The following is a 19,354-nucleotide window of genomic DNA, read 5'->3' on the forward strand; positions in this document are numbered from 1 at the left end:
TGCTGTAGAGCTGGGCTGAGAAGTGGCAGATGGAGTTCAACCCAGAAAAGTGTGAAGTGATACACTTTGGAAGATTGAATTTGAAGGCAGAATACAAGGTTAATGGCAGGGCTCTTAGCAGTGTGGAGGAACAGAGTGACCTTGGGGTCCACGTCCATAGATCCCTCAACGTTGCCGCACAAGTTGATAGGGTTGTTGAGAAGGCATACGGTGTGTTGGCCTTCATTAATCGGGGTATTGAGTTCAAGAGCCACAAGGTAATGTTGTAGCTCTATAGAACTCTGGTTAGACCACACTTAGAGTATTGTGTTCAGTTCTGGTCGTCTCATTATAGGAAAGATGCGGAAGCTTTAGAGGGGGTGCAGAAGAGATTTACCAGGATGTTGCCTGGATTGGAGAACATGTCTTATGAGGATAGGTTGAGCGAGCTAGGGCTTTTCTCTTTGGAGCAAAGAAGGATGAAAGGTGACTTAATAGAGGTGTACAAGATGATAAGAGGCATAGATCGAGTGGACAGTCAGAGACTTTTTCCCAGGGCGAAAATGGCTAACACGAGGGGGCATACTTTGAAGATGATTGAAGGAAGGTTCAAGGGGGATGTCAGTGATGGGTGCGTGGAATGCACTGCCGGCAGAGGTGGTGGAGGCAGATACATTAGGGACATTTAAGAGACTCTTAAATAGATGAATGATAGAAAAATGGAGGGCTATGTGGGAGGGAAGGGTTAGATAGATCTTAGAGCAGGATAAAATGTCGGCACAACCTCGTGGGCTGAAGGGCCTGTACTGTGCTGAAATGTTCTATGTTCTGACCTGTCAGACCTCTCTCATTTAAGTAAATGAATTTAATCCAGTCGGCTTTCCTCACTCCTGGCCATTCTCCTGCCTGTCATGCCTATTCAACTTGCTGTCACTGACTTCTGCTTCACTTTCCAGCCTCTCATTTGCCTCCTTAATGCTTGGCATCCCACCCCTACCCCCCCCCCCCCCCCCCCAACCAATCTAGTTTCAACCCACCCTAGTAGCACTAGCAAATAGTGCTACCATTACAAGTAAACTAGCACTAGCAAGTACTACAAATAGCAAACTAACTAACACTAGCACTTGCAGGGGGTTGGAAACCAGAGTGGCAGGGCAGCAAGTGGAGAAGCTGTGGGGTTAAGTAGATGTTAAGACTACAAGCAAAGATGGAAGCTGAAAGATTGAACAAGGTGGGGGGCATGTTCTGAGTTGCATCTATTTCAATGCAAGGAGTATTGTAGGTAAGGCAGGTGAACTTAGAGCATGGATCTGTACATGGAATTATGATGTTGTAGCCTTTAGTGAGACTTGGTTGCAGGAGGGGCAGGACTGGCAGCTCAGTGTTCCAGGGTTCCATTATTTTAGACATGATGGGGGGGAGGGGTGGCATTACTCATCAGGGAAAATGTCACAGCAGTGCTCAGAGAGAACATACTGGAGGACTTGACTACTGAGGCAGTTTGGGTGAAACTGAGGAATAAAAAGGGATGATCACGTTAATGAGACTATATTATAGACATCCCAATAGTCAGCGGGATTGAGAGGAGCAAATTTGTAGACAGCTGATAGTTGTAGGAAATATAAAGTTGTGATAGCAAGTGATTTTAACTTTCCACATATTGACTGGGACTGCCATACTGTAAAAGGACAGAATGGGATAGAATATGTCAAATGTGTTTAGGAAAGTTTGCTTAATCAATATGTAGAGGTCCCAACTAAAGGGCATGATACTGGATCTCCTCTCGGGGAATGAGATAGAGCAGGTGAGAGAAGTGAGTGTAGGGGAACACTTTGGATCTAGTGATCATATTTCCATTAGTTTCAAGATAATTATGGAGTAGGATAGGACTTGTTGTAGGGTTAAGATTTTAAAGTGGAGGAAGGCCAATTTTGAAGGCATCAGAAGGGATCTGACAGGTGTGCGTTGGGACAGGTTGTTTTCTGGCAAAGAGATGCTTGGTAAGCGGGAAGCCTTCAAAAGTGAAATATTGAAAGGACAGAATCAGTATGTTCCTGTTAGAATAAAAGGTAAGCCTAACAGGTTTAGGGAACCATGGTTATTGAGGGATTTTGAGGCCCTGGTTTAAAAAAAATGGAGGTGCATATCAGATATAGGCTGTTTGGATCAAGTGAGGCACTTGAGTATAAGAAATGCAAGAGAACACTTAAGGGAGAAATCAGGAGGGCAAAAAGAGGACATGAGATTGCTCTGGCGGACAAGGTGAAAGAGAATCCCAAGGGTTTCTATCGCTATATTAAGAGCAAAAGGATAGTAAGGGACAAAATTGGTCCTCTTGTTGATCAGCGTGGTCATCTATGCATGGAGCTGAAAAAGATGTGGGGAGGTCTTAAATGAATTTTTTGCATCTGTATTTACTTGAGAGACAGAGTCTATAGAATTGAGTTAAAAGAGTAGTGAGGTCATGAACCATATCTGGATTACGGAAGAGGCGGTGCTTGCTGTCTCAAGGCGAATCAGCGTGGATAAATCCCCTCGGACCTTGTGGGAAGCTAGTGCAGAAATTGCAGGGGCCTGGCAGAGATATTTAAAACATCCTTAGCCACGGGTGAGGTGCCAGAGGACTCGAGGATAGGTAATGTTGTTCTGTTGTTTAAGAAAGGCTCTAAGAACAAGCTGGGAAATTTTAGGCCAATGAGCCTGATGTCAGTCATGGGTAAATTATTGGAAGGTATTCTGAGGGACAGGATATATAAGTATTTGGATAGACAGAGCCTGATTAGGGATAGTCAACATGGCTTTGTACTTGGCAGGTCATGTCTAACCAATCTTAGAGTTTTTCGAGGAGGTTACCAGGTAAGTATATCAAGGGAAGACAGTGGATGTTGTCTACGTGGACTTCAGCAAGGCCTTTGACAAAGTCTTGACAAGGTCCAGGAGGTTAAGTCACTTGGCATTCAGGATGAAGTAGTCAGTTGGATTCAACATTGGCTTGGTGGGAGAAGCCAGAGAGCGGTAGTAGATGGTTGTCTCTCTGATTGGAGGCCTGTGACTAGTGGTGTGTGCAGGGATTGGTGCTGGGCCCATTGTTATTTATCATCTATATTAATGATTTAGATGCTAATGTGGTAAACTGGATCACCAAATTTGCAGATGACACCAAGATTGGGAGCATAGTGGACAGCGAGGAAGGCTATCAAAGCTTGCAAAGTGATCTGGACCAGCTGGGAAAATGGGCTGAAAAATGGCAGCTGGAATTTAATGCAGACAAGTGTGAGGTGATGCACTTTTGGAGGACAAACCAGGGCAAGACTTACACAGTGAATGGTAGGGCACTGAGGTGTGTGGTAGAACAAAGGGACCTGGGAATGCAGATCCATAATTCCTTGAAAGTGGCATCACAGGTAGATAGGGTCGTAAAGAGAGCTTTTGGCACATTGGCCTTCATAAATCAGGCCATTGAGTACAGGAGTTGGGATGTTATGTTGAAGTTGTACAAGATGTTGGTGAGGCTGAATTTAGAGTGTTGTGTGCAGTTCTGGTCACCTACCTACAGGAAAGATACCAATAAGCTTGAAAGAGTGCAGAGAAAATTTACAAGGATGTTGCTGGGACTTGAGGACCTGAGTTATAGGGAAAGGTTAAATAGGTTAGGACTTTATTCCCTGGAGTGCAGGAGAATGAGGTGAGATCTTGTCGAGGTATACAAAATTATGAGGGATATAGATAGGGTGAATACGTGCAGGCTTTTTTCCATCAGGTTGGTTGAGATTAGAACTAGAGGTCATAGGTTTAGGGTGAAAAAGGTGAAATATTTAAGGGGAATCTGAGGGGAACAACTTCACTGGGGGTGGTGCAAGTGTGGAATGAGCTGCCAGCGGAAGTGGTGGACGCGGGTTCATATGTAACGTTTAAGAGAAGTTTGGATGTGTGTATGGATGAGAGAGGTATGGAGGGCTATGGTCTGGGTGCAGGTGGATGGGACTAGGTAGAAAACCTGACTGGCATGGACTAGATTGGCTGAAGGGCCTGTTTCTGTGCTGTGGTGTTCTATGACTCTAAACCTGCCTGCAGGATATTGGTCCCCCTCCAGTGCAGGTGTATCCCGTTCCCCCTTGTATAGGTCACCTCTGCCCCAGAAGAGATCCCAATGGTCCAAAAATCTGAATCCCTGTCCGCTGCATCAATTTTTCAGTCATGCATTCATTTGCCATATCCTCCTATTCTTACCCACACTAGCATGTGGCACTGGAAATAATCCTGAGATTACTACCCTCGAGGTCCTGCTTTTTAACTTTTCATAGCTCCCCATATTCACTCTGCAAGACCTCATCCCTTTCTCTACCTTTGTCATGCTGAGTTCAGCAGCACAGGTCTTCAGCACAATACTGGAATTTGTTGCGGCCCATCATTTTTGATGAATCCCTTGGACAAAACTGTTTCTTTCTATCACAAGGAGTGAAAACTGGCTTTGGTTATAGTGGGACCTTGGGAAGAGACGAGATAGATTGTCATATGGGACTTGTACATCTTTGTTCCTGCATTGTCACTGCTTCTAATTCTTAAAACTCCTACCCAAAAGCTCTGTAAGAACACATTCAGAGGGATTCCAATGTTTTATGAAAGTGGCACGTCACCACCTAAAGGGGAATTAATGATGACTAATAAATACTGATCTTCCCAGCAACATTCTATTAATAAATAAAATAAATACACTGACAGGCAATCTGTTTTAGAATCTACTTTGCTCACCATTTTCTTACCAAATTTTGTTCACAATTTTACTGCTTTAAGGCTTATATAGTTATTATTAGTGCTGAAGAATCGCTCTAAACATGAAACATGAGTTAACTATCATCTGAGAGTTATTTGTTGTGTTCTTTATGTTTCAGGCCACCTGCAGATCCAGCAGCATTGGTTTCTAGGTCACCCGTAGTTACTATCATGGGTCACGTAGACCATGGAAAAACGACGTTACTTGACAGCCTTAGAAAAACCCAGGTTGCAGCAATGGAGGCAGGAGGTATCACTCAGCATATTGGAGCATTCCTTGGTATGTCTTCCATTGTTCTGTTTTACTGTTAATCTCAAATGTGAACAGCACATGGTGGTAACTCAACTTTATTTAATTGTGAAAAATATTGTCAATAGATTTTTAATTCCCTTTCTTTGGTGAAGCCTTAATCAAATCCTTAGAATTGATTATTTTGCAGTTGTAAGATTATATATATATAAGATTCTCCCCACCCTTGCCCTGACTCCAAAGTATGTTGCTAGTAAAATTTTATGCTTTAAAACTCCCTGATTTTTATCAGTTCTGTCAATTATACCTCTGCACCACTTGTGGAGAAGAGCTGGGGATCAGCCCAAAAATCTTGCATGTAAATAATAGCTTATAATTTCTCTCAAATGCCTCAAAGTACATGACATTAGTTACTTTGAAGATGTGATAATTTGTAAAAAAAGCTGTGCTCTTAGTTCCACAATTATAAATGTAAACTCAATCATCTGAATACTTAATATGAATTCAAAGAACCTTAATGTAAAAAGGTTGATCTTGCATTTTTCATTAAGACAGTTACATTTTGCATTAATATAGTTTTGACTAACTTACCTCTAATTCAAACTGAAGAGCCATGTCTAAAACTTCTAGGGAAATGAACTCTGTTCACTTTACCCATAATGGTACGGAAACTGGGATTTTGATCTTACATGAGTTTTTTTAGCCAGGTATGATGGATTGCATCAAGCCTCTGTAAACTTCTGACTTTCTCTGTATCCATTCATGTCCACACTTTGGCTTCTGCTTGGAATCAAAGCCCGTTACTTGTCATTCCACTTTCTTCTCTCACTTTTTTTCTTTTCTTATCTTTTCTTCACACCTTCTGGTCTGCTTTCTGAACCACTTTGCCTTGTCATGATGCCTCTTTTCATTTCTTCCCTCTCAGATATTTTGCACTTCCAAATCCACATCCCACACCTTCATTCTTCCTTTACCCTTTCTAATTACTTGCCATCATCTCATATTTGACCATCTCTTGGCATCCTCTCTTGGCATCCTCCAAACAGCCCATCAAGGTCCTTGTCATTTTTTCCTGAAGACCAGCAAGCCCAACGTTCCCATTCTCTTGCTGACTTTTTCCTAGTTAGGCTGTCGATTGGGTGGTGATCTTTCCCACTCTGTTCCCTTCCCATTCCCATCCCACTTACGTTCTTAATTTCAAATCACTCCATGGCCTCATTTCTCCCTTACTCAGCCAGCCCTGCTAACCTGCAAGATCGTGCCCCTGACTTCTGTTTTCCCACTGTTTGTGGCCATTAGAGGTTTTAGTCCCTGGAATTCCTTCCCTAGTGTCTCAATTTATTTTAAATATGCTCCTTAAAACCTCCATCATTTGCTTTAACTTATCATCTTTCTTTATTTGACAATGTTCTTGTGGATATAAATGCACATTGTTGTTATTACATTCCATGTAGTCCCAGTGAGACTAAACTCTGAAGGGTGAAATTCTTTTGACCAAAAAATGCTGATGAGTCAGGTTTTATTTTCTGTAATTTGAACCACTATCTAAAGTTAATTTCATGATTCTTTTAATAAAAAAAGTAAGAATTTCACTTCAAAGTGCCCTTTAGAATGTTTGTAATCATCTTAATGTTTGATTAAGATTTTAATCAAAATGTCTCAGTGATTGTGATAGTGCTGGAAGGAATCAAGATGAATAATAAAGTATGCCAAAATGTTGAATTACTTGGCATAGGATTGGAAAGTGCCAGGTTTATTCCACTCACTGTAATGGTCTTGTATATTAACAACAATTTATAAGGGATTTTTCGTAATAAAACATCTTTTCACAGCATTGCTACTCTGCTTTTACTGAATTGATGAAATTTATGCTTTTCCTTCTGTGGTCACTAAAACATTTTGCTTATTTACACAGTGCACTTGCCATCTGGTGAAAAGATAACCTTCTTGGATACCCCTGGCCATGCTGCCTTTTCCGCAATGAGAGCCCGTGGTGCTAATGTAACAGACATTGTGATATTGGTTGTTGCTGCAGATGATGGAGTAATGAAGCAAACGATAGAATCAATTCAACATGCTAAAAAATCTAATGGTACATTTAAAAATATAGAGTTATAATTGTATAAGATTTGTATGTTTCAGTGAATCCTTGGCTATTTTCATCTATTCTCAGGAAGAGGCTGACACTAATGTCTAATTGTATTCCTTTTAAACTTGTATTTACATCTAGGGTCAAAAGAATCAAATACTGAGGGATTATTGCACTGTTGAACATGGATCAAATGAAACATTAAATTTAAGAATCACAGGTGGATTTAAGATAAAATCTTTAGGCAAGGAGGTTTCTATGTGGTGTTGTGGCCAGTATTTGTATCTCAATCAGCAAAACAGATGGTCTGGCCATTGTCACATTGTTGTATGCAAGTTGGCTGTTGTGTTTCCTGCATTACAATATAGCTACACTTCCTGAGTGGCTATAAGTACTTGGATACATCCTGATAGGAATATAAAAGGCACAGTTTAAGTGTTGGTCCTTTTTCTCTTATCATCTCCTGGATCATTGCACCACCACTATTCATCAACTCATCTGTTCCCAAACCTTGGTCTGAAGGTTCTTCCCTCTGAAGCCTCCAGTCACATTGTCACCCAAACCTGTAAAACTGTCTTTTACCTCCTTCCCAAGGTTAACAAATAGGCCTGCTCATGTGGGGGTGGGACCTGAGTACTAATGAAACACTGAAGTAATAGAAATAACCCATAGGTTATGATGGAATGGCCTGGAAATGGGGAAATAATAACAGGGCCATTGTCACACAGAATTTGGGAGAATACATAATTAGTCACCATAATTCTTCTGAATTGGCAATTGTAATGTGAAGATTCTGCAGCTTTTGCATCATTGAGGGGGTTGTCTTTGAGAGCAGAAAAAAGCCACAAATGGAACCAGGTGGTATTTTAGAAATAATACGGTGGGAACTTGACACAAAAAATTATGTTCCCTATTCTTTTCGATGTAACTGAATGTAATAATGAGATTAATACATTTGTTTACTTATGATTTATTATTAATCCCTCCCTCTACCATAACGATCATTTGATCCTTTCTTGAAGCATGGTATATGGTCTGATTAAACTTCAGCTAAAATTAAACGTGGCATATTCATTAATTTGCTGTAAACTAATAGCAGCTCTATCTGTTTTCAATCATTTTGCTGACTGAGTCAATCTTCTGCATTTGACTTACATTCTGTAAAATGGTTCAACCGTTTTAGTCAACTCGCACGAGGAAACGACCACAGAAATTGTTCAAAAATAGCTATTGAGAAGATTTTTTCAATGAGCTTTCATCTCTGAATATTTTACTGTGCTGTTAATTATCTAATTTTAATTGTTCTAATTACAGTTCCAATAATACTGGCAATAAATAAATGTGACAAACCAGAGGCAGATCATGAAAATGTAAAGAAGGAATTGTTAGCCCATGATGTAATTTGTGAGGAGTATGGTGGTGATGTTCAATCAATAAATATATCAGCTCTTAAGGTAACTTTTTAATGCACCTTCCAATTTCTCTGGTTGAATATTTTAACTTTACCACATCTACTTTATTGTTTGGATACATTCTTTCTGTTTCCTAGTGCTAAACGGTCAAAATAGACAAAGCTTCCTTCAAATTCGGAGTACTCAATATTGAATATTGCCTTTAAAGCCTCTGGTTTGATACTTTTCCCCTCTTACCAGCACAACATACTCAGCAGCAATCCCCATCTGCTGGATAACTATCTCATTCCAGCCTCTTGTTTTTAACTGAAATGTTACTTCATCTCTTAATTATCTTTCTTTTAAGTTAGGCAATATTTAGTGTAATATTTTAAAATAATGGGGTAAATAACATTTATTTGGTTGTTTTTTATTTATATTTTGTGCAATTTATGTACTGGGAACAATCTTTTTTCATAGTCACAAGATTACATAATCCAGTTTTAGAAAAAAAGAGTTTTTATGTTTGTAACAAAAAAGCACTACCTGCAGGAAATACACAGAGATTAAAATTTGACTGATCTTGGAAGGGCAAGTTCAACATGCACATTGTGTGCACCTGTGTATCCAATGTATGTTTTAGTGATTATCACAGGTGAGGGCTGGTAGGTTGTTGTCATAAATGCTGCTTGCCTGCCCTTTATGCTTGCTTCCGATTGCCTGTCTCCCTTTGAAAAGTAAAGTAATAACATTTGGTTTTCTGGAATTGTGTGTGGTTTGAAACTGTAACAAGACTGAATGTTATGTTAATGTACTGAAATTTTTTTAGGGAGACAATTTGATGGCTTTAGCTGAGGCTACTGTTGCTCTCTCTGAAGTGCTGGAGTTGAAAGCGGATTGCACAGGCCCTGTTGAGGGTATCATCATTGAATGTCGGAATGATAAAGGGAAAGGGTAAGTAAATTGTTACTGTTGCATTTTCGGTCTTCATAGATTGGAATATATTTTTTAAATAGATTCTGAAATGTTGACTAAATTCTAGTATTGATATATATTGTAATAAATTTAGTACCAGAAAAATAGAGCCTTTGATCTATCAATGCTAAGTCCAAGATTGATACTTTAAATTATTTCCTCAAATCCATTGTATACATTACACCTAGTAGCTGTGTGTTTATTAATAAACTGTAAGATCAAACAAACCAATGTTTGTCTATTAATTTACTAAAGTTAACTAGTGATATGCAGGAAAATTATGTGAGTTAATTTCCACAAAAATAGCTTGCCTATCCTCAGGAGTGAGTGTTGAAATTAGAGGGAGAATTATCTTGAGGTTCTTTCAAAGCAGAAGTGAGGAAGCCAGGGATAGATTGTTATCTAAACTGCAGCTGGTAGTTTTATTAACAAAACTTAATTTGTGTGTTTGTTTGGCATTGGAATATTTAAGCATCCAGTGGGACTTATCATAATAGTCAAGTTCTTGTCCATAATTCATCCAGATCAGAAGTAAGAATTGGTAATAGTAACGGCCTGTTAGTGTTTGAATAAATAATCACTCATTGGTCGTGGTGGCACTGTTGCCTTTGAGTCAGAAAACTTTTCACTCCAGATACTTAAGTGTAAAAATCGACATGTACTCTTGAGAGGATGCTGCATTGTTGAAAGAATTTTCTTTACTTGAGGTGTTAAACCATTGCCCAGTCAATTAACTCGGTGGGATGTAAAAGAATTCATGTAACTATTTTGAAGGTAAACAGATGATTTCTTGCTGGTGCCACAGCTAATATTCATTCATCAATCAGTGGAGTTGCAAGCAGATTATATGGCTGTTATCATTATTATTCATGAGATGTTGCAGTATTCAAATTATATTTAATGGTTCCTGGATTGTAATACTGACTATACTTCATAAATGAAGCATTTTAGGGCATCTGGAGGCCATGGAAAGTAAAACGTTATATTGCTTTAATTATTGAACATGTAATTAAATTGGACTAAGTACTATTTCTTTGATAGACCAGTTACCACAGCTATTATCCAGCGTGGAACATTGAAGAAAGGTTGTGTCCTGGTGGCAGGAAAGAGCTGGGCTAAGGTACGATTAATGTTTGATGAAAATAACAAGCCAATGAATACTGCTGGACCAAGTACTCCAGTTGAGATAGTTGGTTGGAAAGAACTTCCATCTGCAGGAGATGAAATACTTGAAGTGGAATCAGAGGTAAGGAATTCTAATGTCTTTTATCAATTATGGTTGCCATTAAACAGCTCATTGTTCTAATATCAGTAGTTGCATTGAAAGCTTGCATTTTTCACAGCCCTTTGGTTCAAAGTAAATTGTGCATCAATCATGTGAGCCAATACTTACTACAATAATGTTGACATAAGTTAGTGAGAGAGAGCCGTAGCCCTGCAATTAATCTAATCATTGTGAACATCTTCACGGTAGTAGACCTCCTTACTTACTGTAGAGGGAGTTCAGTGAAGATTCATTAGACTAGCTGCAGGGTTTACCATATGAGGAGGGAATGCGTTTACTGACACTGTATTCTTTGGAGGTTAGAAGAATGAGCGGAGATCTCTTCAAAATTTATAAAATACTTTGATAGACTAGATGCAGGGAGGAGCCTTGGGTCTGGCACATAGCTTGAGAATAAGGGATAGACCATTTAGGACTGAGATGAGGAGACATTTCTTCACACAGAGTGGAATTCTCCAGCACAGATGGCTGTGGAAGCTGAGTTATGATGGTTATTCAAAACAAAACTGGTGGATGTTTGAGGGAGTCAATGGATTTGGGGACAGTAATAGAAAATGCTGTTGAGTAGAGGGTCAGGCAGAGCAAGCATGAAGGGCCCTATGGCCAATTCCGGCTCTTATTTCTTATGTTCCTATTAATGTATATTAGTATTGAAGGAGTTGTTTTTGAATCAAAGTTATTGCAAAACGATCAGAGTAAAGGTACAAAGGAAGGGACTAGGTTCTTCTAACATGTCTATCCTCATGATATTATGACTCATCAAAATAGCTATTATTGTTCTATGTATGTCTCTTGTACTGTGTTCTGATGACAACTTGATCTTTTCTAATTGCTCTGCTTGACCGCACAGCAAAGAGCCAGAGAGGTTTTAGAATGGAGAAGCTATGTCGAAGCACAAGAAAAAATCAAACAAGACCTTGAGGTGATTGAAGCAAAACAGAAGGAACACCTTGAGGCATACAAGAAAGAACGGGAGAGCTTTAGTAGCCTGAACTGGAGACGGAGAAAATCTGCCATGTACAAGGCAAATAAACATCTAATGGCAACAAGGCCGAAAGAGAGGAGTGAATTGGACAAGTTGACACTTCCAATAATAGTAAAAGGTAAATGAAAATACGTCATTATTATCATTCCATGATGTATACAGTCCTGTTCTGTAGCTCTGGGCTATTGTTAGCAACTTTGGACCAGTAATTAAGCTAGTTTTAGATTTTAACCAGAGAGCATTGTTTATTTTTTATCAATTTAGATAACTTTTCTGTCCACTCCCTTGAAGGCCTTCCCTCAATGTCCCTTAATAACTTAGACAAATTTCTATTATGTTTGTATGATCTCAAGTAGTGAATATTGGTGGGCTTCTCAGATGCTGATGGTTTTTTTCATCCCTATCCAATTGTGTTTGTAACTAACATCTTTGTTTATATTGCCAGAGAGACTGTCCAATTTATTGCTTTTTATCCAAATTTATTTAATGTTGCCCTTTCATAAACTCAGTGGAACTCAACTAATGTTCACCGGAGATTGCATCTGTTTTTTCTGATCTCCATAACTGAGTTTTTCTGACTGAGCCAGAGACAGGCTGTGGTAGTTCAAAAAAGGCAGCTCATTGGTACTCTTAGAATTATGGATGGATAGAGAATGCTGCCTTGCAAGGTATACTTGTATCCCACAAAAGAAAAACTAGCAATAATATGCTTCACTGGTACAATACAATCATGTTGGACTCTTGATTGGTCTCACCTCTGCATATTGCCAGCTTTCCCAGTAAAGGGCACAAATAATGAATTTTGGGCTGCTGGGCTTTTTGACTGTTTCAAATTATTAACTCATCTGGCCTCAGATGAAGGTGGTACCCAACCTTTCTATTAAGTGGATTGTTTACACTTTTGTTCTGGACATGGAGTATTTTCTTTTGTTATAAGTGCCAATTTGGTAATGTAGACTGAAACAGTGATTAAGATATTTTAAATCTACTTCCTGTAGGTGATGTTGATGGCTCTGTAGAAGCCATTCTGAACATCTTAGATGGTTATGATGCTGATAAGCAATGTAACCTGCAAGTGATCCATTTTGGTGTTGGAGATATTAGTGAAAATGATGTAGTCTCAGCTGAGATATTTTCAGGTAAGATTTCAATTTTGATCTTAATGAATAAATGTACTTTGACATTTGACAGAGATAGGTTACAAATGATCAGAGCTTGTTTTTTCTCAGTAATTGTCCATTAAATTATTCTCCATTCCAAGGTACTTGATACCAGTGAGTGGCTTTTATACAATTCCTGCTGCATGCTGCACTGTTGTGAAGATGGAAGAAAGGTTAAGCAGTTGAGGCATGGGTCATGGATTTGGGTCTGGAGCAGTTGTGGATCAGGGCCAGTCAGGATCTACTTGTGGGGTCCCGAGGTCATGCATCAGGCCTGGAAAGGTTTGTATATTGGTGGATATGGGGTAGTTCAAAGGTCATGAACTCAGCAAGGCCACCTCTGAATAAGTGCTGGTAAGTGGTTAAATTAAAGGAAACTATCAAAGTTGGGTTGCTGGACTAGGCTGGAACCTACTCAGGGAGGTCTCCTTTAAATAGTGCTGTTGTAGAGATAACTGGTTGGCTCAGGAAACTTGCAATTGGGGGGGGAAGTGCACAGTTGAATTCCCAGAGTGGTTCAATTTGACATAGAAATTATCATAATCACATCCCTTACTAGAAAAATCTTTCAGGAACAGTGATATTCACAAAGTAAACCAAAACTATAAACAAAAAGAAAATTCAACTGTGAACAGTGAACGCAGTACACTAGATTGGAATTGCTGCTGCTTCTGGAAAAACTTTGGCTCCCTGGATGGTGAGAAGGGAAGGGCTGAAAGGACAAGTGTTGCATTGCTTGCAGTTTGCAGGGAAAGTGCCATAAGATGGGGTGTGGTTGGTGAGAAGAGTGGAGTAGGGAGTCTTGAAGGGAATACTCCCTGCAAAATGCTGAAAGGGACGGAGAGGGGAAGATGTGTCTGGTGGCAGAAGTTGCAGAGAATGATCTCCTGAATGAGGAGGATGTTGAGGTGGAAGGTGAGGATGTTAGAGGACAAGGGAAACTCTATACTTGTTCTGTCCTGCAGGGGAAGTGGACGAGATGCGGCCAAGGGTTTTATTAAAAATGGTAAAGTGGAAGCCATGGTTCAGGAAGATTGTATAATTAACCATGAACAGTGTGCAGAATTTGGCTTGTAAATGAACAGCACTCTTTTATTTAATTTATAGGTTTGGTATATGGCTTTAATGTAAATGCTAACAAAGTGGCACAACAGATGGCTAACAAGAAAGGAATAAAAATCAAATTGTATAAGGTTATCTACCAGCTCATTGATGACCTCAAGGATGAATTGAGTGCCAAATTGCCTCCAGTGCTTGAAGAAACCGTAATAGGTATGTTTTGGGTTTTGTATCTTGTAACATAATTGAGCATTGTCAGTACAGTTTTCTAAATCGCCTGTTTCCTTATATAATTATAATTTAATATATCTGTTTTCTTCTTAGATACATTTCTGAGCTGGTTTTACCTAAACTGTTTTGTTTTCAGGAGAGGCATCGGTGTTAGCACTTTTCCGTGTGACAGTAGGAAAAAAGGAGGTTCCTGTAGCAGGTTGTAGAGTCCACAAGGGTCAGTTGCACAGAAAGATGAAGTTTAAGCTCATCCGTGATGGGCATATTTTGTGGAGAGGTATGTTTTGCTCTTGTGCAGGTCTGTTTATTGTGTGTGCTTTGTTGTTTTATAATATCATTGCATGCAAAACTGTTAGAATAGAACAAATTTTCAAGAGTGGTTTAGCATCAAGTATTTAAATGGACTTTTGCAAAATATCCATTTGTCAGATAATTTGTCCACAGTATGTCCTTTCTCCTTTACAATAGCCATTCGCAAATTATTTCTCATCCTAGAAGGCAAATTGTTTGTCTGCTGTGTTGACGTATGAAGGTTATTGCTGTAGTGGTGGGAGAGACGTTGGAAAAGCATAAGAGAAACCAACAAATCAGAAAAAATGTACATTTTAAAATGTTTATCTAGGGAGAGTGTTAGTAACAAGAAGAGTAAAGCCCAGTAAAACAACTATTTTTCCCTACTCTGTTCAGGTTCCCTGACTTCTCTCAGACATCTGAAGGATGATGTCCCCATTGTGAAGACCGGCATGGAATGTGGCCTTAGCTTGGATAATGATATGATATAAAGCTTGGTGATGAAATTATTTGTTATGAAGAAAAGGAAGTTCCGCAAAATATCTCCTGGGATCCAGGATTTTAAGCTTAATTGTTCCCAGGATCCTTCTTTTAATTTTTGAATATAATTAAATTGCACTACCTTTATAAACTCTATCCAGTAAAATGGATTAAACAGACAAGGTATGTTTTTGTTGTACTTGAACTACTCTTTGGAATGCAGACTGCTAAAAAGACTGTTGTTCATATGTTTTATCACTTCTCATGGAAGTATCATTAAGCATTTTGTAAGGAATTAATTTATTGTTTAGTGGAGCAGTGCAGAAGATCTTTTGAACATAACAAGATCCCCAAAATAAGTCTGAAAATAAAATGACAAAATCAGTCTATGACCCAGAAGGTTTCACACCACAGTTTGAAATACTGTAAGTATTATATTTGATTTTAGTTGCATTTTTGATCAATTAAATATGGTAAAAGTAGATTGTGCAAAATGGTAATGTATCTGATAATGTATATAGTGTAATTTTAGATTGGAGCTGTGCTCTTGACAATGACTTGCTAACAGTAAGTTTTTAATATAAAGGATTTGACTCATGATAATCCAATTTTTGACGATAAAGATCTATATGAGAGTTGAGCTGCATCTTGATCTCCATTTGTAACTACAGTATATGTAGGGGATCCATTCCCAGCATTTTGTCCATGGGGATCATATGATTCAGGCCATGAAAGAGCTTTGATTGGAATGGCAACAGGAAGATAGAGTCATACTTGCATGTTTCCCTTTGACCATTGTTCCACAGATCCCTCAATTTGAAAGTGAAAGGGGGAAAAAATTAGATTCAAATCAATCTTTTTGTAAGTTCAAAAAATTGTAATTTTCAAATTGATTTCAGTTTATGTAAGTACATGAACATTTGTTAAATACCTCTTGAAAATTTATTACTGCACAAAATGTTTATCTCACTTTGACATTGATTTTGATTCCAAAAATTAGTCAAGTTAATGTAAAATTTTGGAAGTGGAGACATTTGCACAATAGAGGTGGTGCATTTGGTTTGTGGAAGAGACAAGTTCTGCCCAAATTGAGATGGTGTCATTATCTGTTAAACATTAAAGAATAACTATGGGACATATATTTTAATCACATCTTAATTTTGCTGATGTGTACCTTTATGACTATTAGTACTATGCAATATTTACTTTTGGGCTAAGGATTTTCACTAGACCTTTCATCCATCCCTAATAAGATAAATTTTGGGGTTGAGCTCTTTCTTTTCACTGCTTTCAATTCTTTGGCCTGGAATCTTCATTCTGCATCTTTTTGTTTACAAATTCTGATCCACCCTGGATCCCTCCATCTTTGCTTTAGAAACTGCCAGCATGTTACTAATATCTCAGTTTTTTTCATTTGATTTCCTTGCTCTAACCTGTCTACCTCTGAACCTGCGGCGCTCTATTCACCCTAATGAACCCCAACGTTGTCACTGAACTTGTCAACAAGGACTGTGCTTTTATTTGGCAAACTGACTTCTACCTTGCAGAGGTAGAATGCCAGTTCTCTTGACACTACTTCCTCCCTCCCTCTAGACCACAACCCATCTTCCAGTATCAGGTCAATGTTTCCCAGATGGTCACTGACTTCAATTCCTCAGGTTACTTTCTGTCAACAGCTTTCAATCTCATTGCCCCTGAAAATGATCAGTCCTCTTCTGCCTCTTCCTATGATCCCGTACACTTCCCTTTCCTGACTGTTCCAGTCCCCTGGAACTTATTTCTCCTATCTTGACTCTTTGTTAAGGACTGTCCTTATCCAATCTGTTCCTATCTATATCCAGCTGCAGAGTCTCTTGTGTCTCCATGTCATTTTTTTTAATGTCTTTTGCTAGCTTAACAGTTTTCAGTCTTATTTTCATCAATGATATCCAATCCATCAACAAGCCTTAACCAATTGTCCTCTACTGCTGCTCTCCTTCACCTAGGAGACATTATTCTTGTGTTGAAAAATTTTACTGTTGACTCCACCTGTTTCCAAATAAAAGGTGTTCCAATGCAAACTCGTATGGGACCACATATGCCTGTCTCATTAGGATATATGTGAAACATTCTCTACTTTGGTCCTATTTGTGTCTCATCCTTCACTTCTTTTTCCAGTGCAATTCTGTCTCCTGCTCTTACCCTGAATTAGAAAACCTCATCACGTTCTAACCTAGCTCTCATCTTCGCATTATCTATCACCAACTCTTCCCTTGGACTGTTCTATTGCCATTTCAAGGGGAAGGCAAGAGACTGGTATTCACTACATACTCTCCCAGTTATCTTGACTATACTTCCTCCCATGCTGCTTTCAAAAAGGATGCCATTCCTTTCACCCAGGTTTTCTGTTTTCAAGGCATCTGTGCTGATGATAAATTGGTTTATTGTTGTCACATGTACCGAGGTACACTGAAAAACTTGTCTTGCATACCATCAATACAGATCAATTCATTACAACAGTGCATTGAGGTAGTACAAGGTAAAAACAATAACAGTGCAGAATAGTGTTGCAGTACAGAGAGAGTGCAGGGCAAGTAGACAGTAAGGTGCAAGGTCACAACAAGGTAGACTGCGAGATCAAGAGTCCATCTTATCATACAAGGGAACCATTCAATAGTCTTATAACAGCGGAATAGAAGCTGTCCTTGACCCTGGTGGTACGTGCTTTCAGGCTTTTGTATCTTCTGCCTGATGGGAGGGGGGGAGAAGAGAGAATGTCTAGAGTGGGTGGGATCTTTGATTATGTTGGCTGCTTTACTGAGGCAGCAAGAAGTATAGACAGAGTCCATTGAGGGGAGGCTGGTTTCCGTGCTGAGCTGTGTCCACAACTCTGTAGTTTCTTGCAGTCACGGGCAGAGCAGTTGCCATATCAAGCCCTGATGCATCTGGATAGGTTGCTTTCAATGGTGCATCAATAAAAATTGGTGAGGGTCAAAGGGGACATGCCAAATTTCTTTAGCCTCCTGAGGAAGTAGAGGCACTGGTGAGCTTTCTTGGCTGTGATGTCAACATGGTCGGACCAGGACGGGCTATTGGTGATGTTCACTCCTTGGAACTTGAAACTCTCAAACCTCTTGACCGCCACCATTGATGTAAACAGCAGCATATGCACCACCCCTCCTTCCTGAAATTAATAACCAGCTATTTTGTTTTGCTGACATTGAGGGAAAGGTTGTTGTCATAACACCATGTTACTAGCCTCTCTTATCTCCTTCCTGTACTCCAACTCATCGCTATTTGAGATATGGCCCACTGTGGTGGTATTATCTGCAAACTTGTAGATGGAGTTAGAGCAGAATCTAGCCACACAGTTGTGAATTTATAGGGAGTAGAGTAGGGAGCTGAGGACACAGCCTTGTTGGGGCACCAGTGTTGAGAATAATCATGGAGGAGGTGCTGCTGCCTATCCTTATTGATTGTGGTCTGTAGGTCAGGAAGTCAAGGATCCAGTTGCAAAGGGAGGTGTTGAGTCCCAGAATTAGGAGTTTGAAGATGAGTTTGCTCCTTTCGTGAAGGCTTCCATGATGGCACCTTCCATTGACGGCTTCAATGGAAAATAATGGAAATACTCAGGTCAGGCATAGAGAGGAAGTTGACATTTAAGATTGATATTTCAGAAGAACTGGAAAAACTTGGGAAATTAAACATGTTTGAAGTTGCAGGGAAAGAGAGAATAAAGTGAATGTGCTAGGGTAGAGACCAAGAGAGACTAAATGACAAAGATGGCAACGTTGGCTGAGAAGGGGTGATGAGGGCTTGTTAATGACTGATCTGTTTGGAGGAGGTGTAAATAAAATAAGATGAACAGGAACAGAGGGGACAGGGGAAAAATGCCTCCAAATAGGTTTCCCTTTTTTCTTACTGTACCTCCCACTATTGTTGGCAGGAGCCTTGACCATTTTTTGCTGTCACCCCTTCCATTCTCATATGCAGGATGAGATTTCCCTGGTTCTCACTTTCCAACCCATCAGTCTTCACAGTCAAGGGATCAATCTTGCACCTTTTCTTAAACCTCCGATGTGATGCCACCACTGAGAATCTTCTCGTCTTTCGGCATTATGAAAGGACCAGTCTCTCTGGGCTGCTCTGTTTCTCTATTTCATCTCCACCAATATCCAGTTCCCTTCTCTCAACACCTTCTCAACCAATCAGAGGAAGTGCAGCAATTGCCCTTTTGTCTTCTCATTTTCTGAAGTTGCACAGATACTTTATTATGAGGGAGGAATTCAATTGTACTGCTTTCAATTTAGCGTACTGGCTTTGCTACTCATGACAAAGTCCTCTCTAAATTGGGGAGACCAGATTGAGGAGTGCTTTGTGAACACCTTTCAATCCACACTTGTGATCCCAAGTTTCTAGTCCCTTGT

General features: G+C 39.5%; 1 protein-coding gene across 1 annotated transcript in view; it reads left to right on the plus strand.

The window, feature by feature from the left end:
• Positions 1–16,152, plus strand: part of mtif2 (mitochondrial translational initiation factor 2) — a 28,020-nt gene extending 11,868 nt beyond the window's left edge. Inside the window, 11 exon segments of the mRNA XM_052010827.1 lie at positions 4,872–5,032; positions 6,918–7,094; positions 8,406–8,545; positions 9,312–9,436; positions 10,499–10,703; positions 11,593–11,845; positions 12,726–12,866; positions 13,995–14,159; positions 14,314–14,454; positions 14,865–14,948; positions 14,951–16,152. Coding sequence (XP_051866787.1) covers positions 4,872–5,032; positions 6,918–7,094; positions 8,406–8,545; positions 9,312–9,436; positions 10,499–10,703; positions 11,593–11,845; positions 12,726–12,866; positions 13,995–14,159; positions 14,314–14,454; positions 14,865–14,948; positions 14,951–15,033 — 1,675 coding nt within the window. The 3' untranslated portion in view covers positions 15,034–16,152.
• Positions 16,153–19,354: the final 3,202 nt, after the last annotated feature.

Source organism: Pristis pectinata, chromosome 3, assembly GCF_009764475.1.
Source record: "Pristis pectinata isolate sPriPec2 chromosome 3, sPriPec2.1.pri, whole genome shotgun sequence".
In the NCBI taxonomy this organism is placed as follows: domain Eukaryota; kingdom Metazoa; phylum Chordata; class Chondrichthyes; order Rhinopristiformes; family Pristidae; genus Pristis; species Pristis pectinata.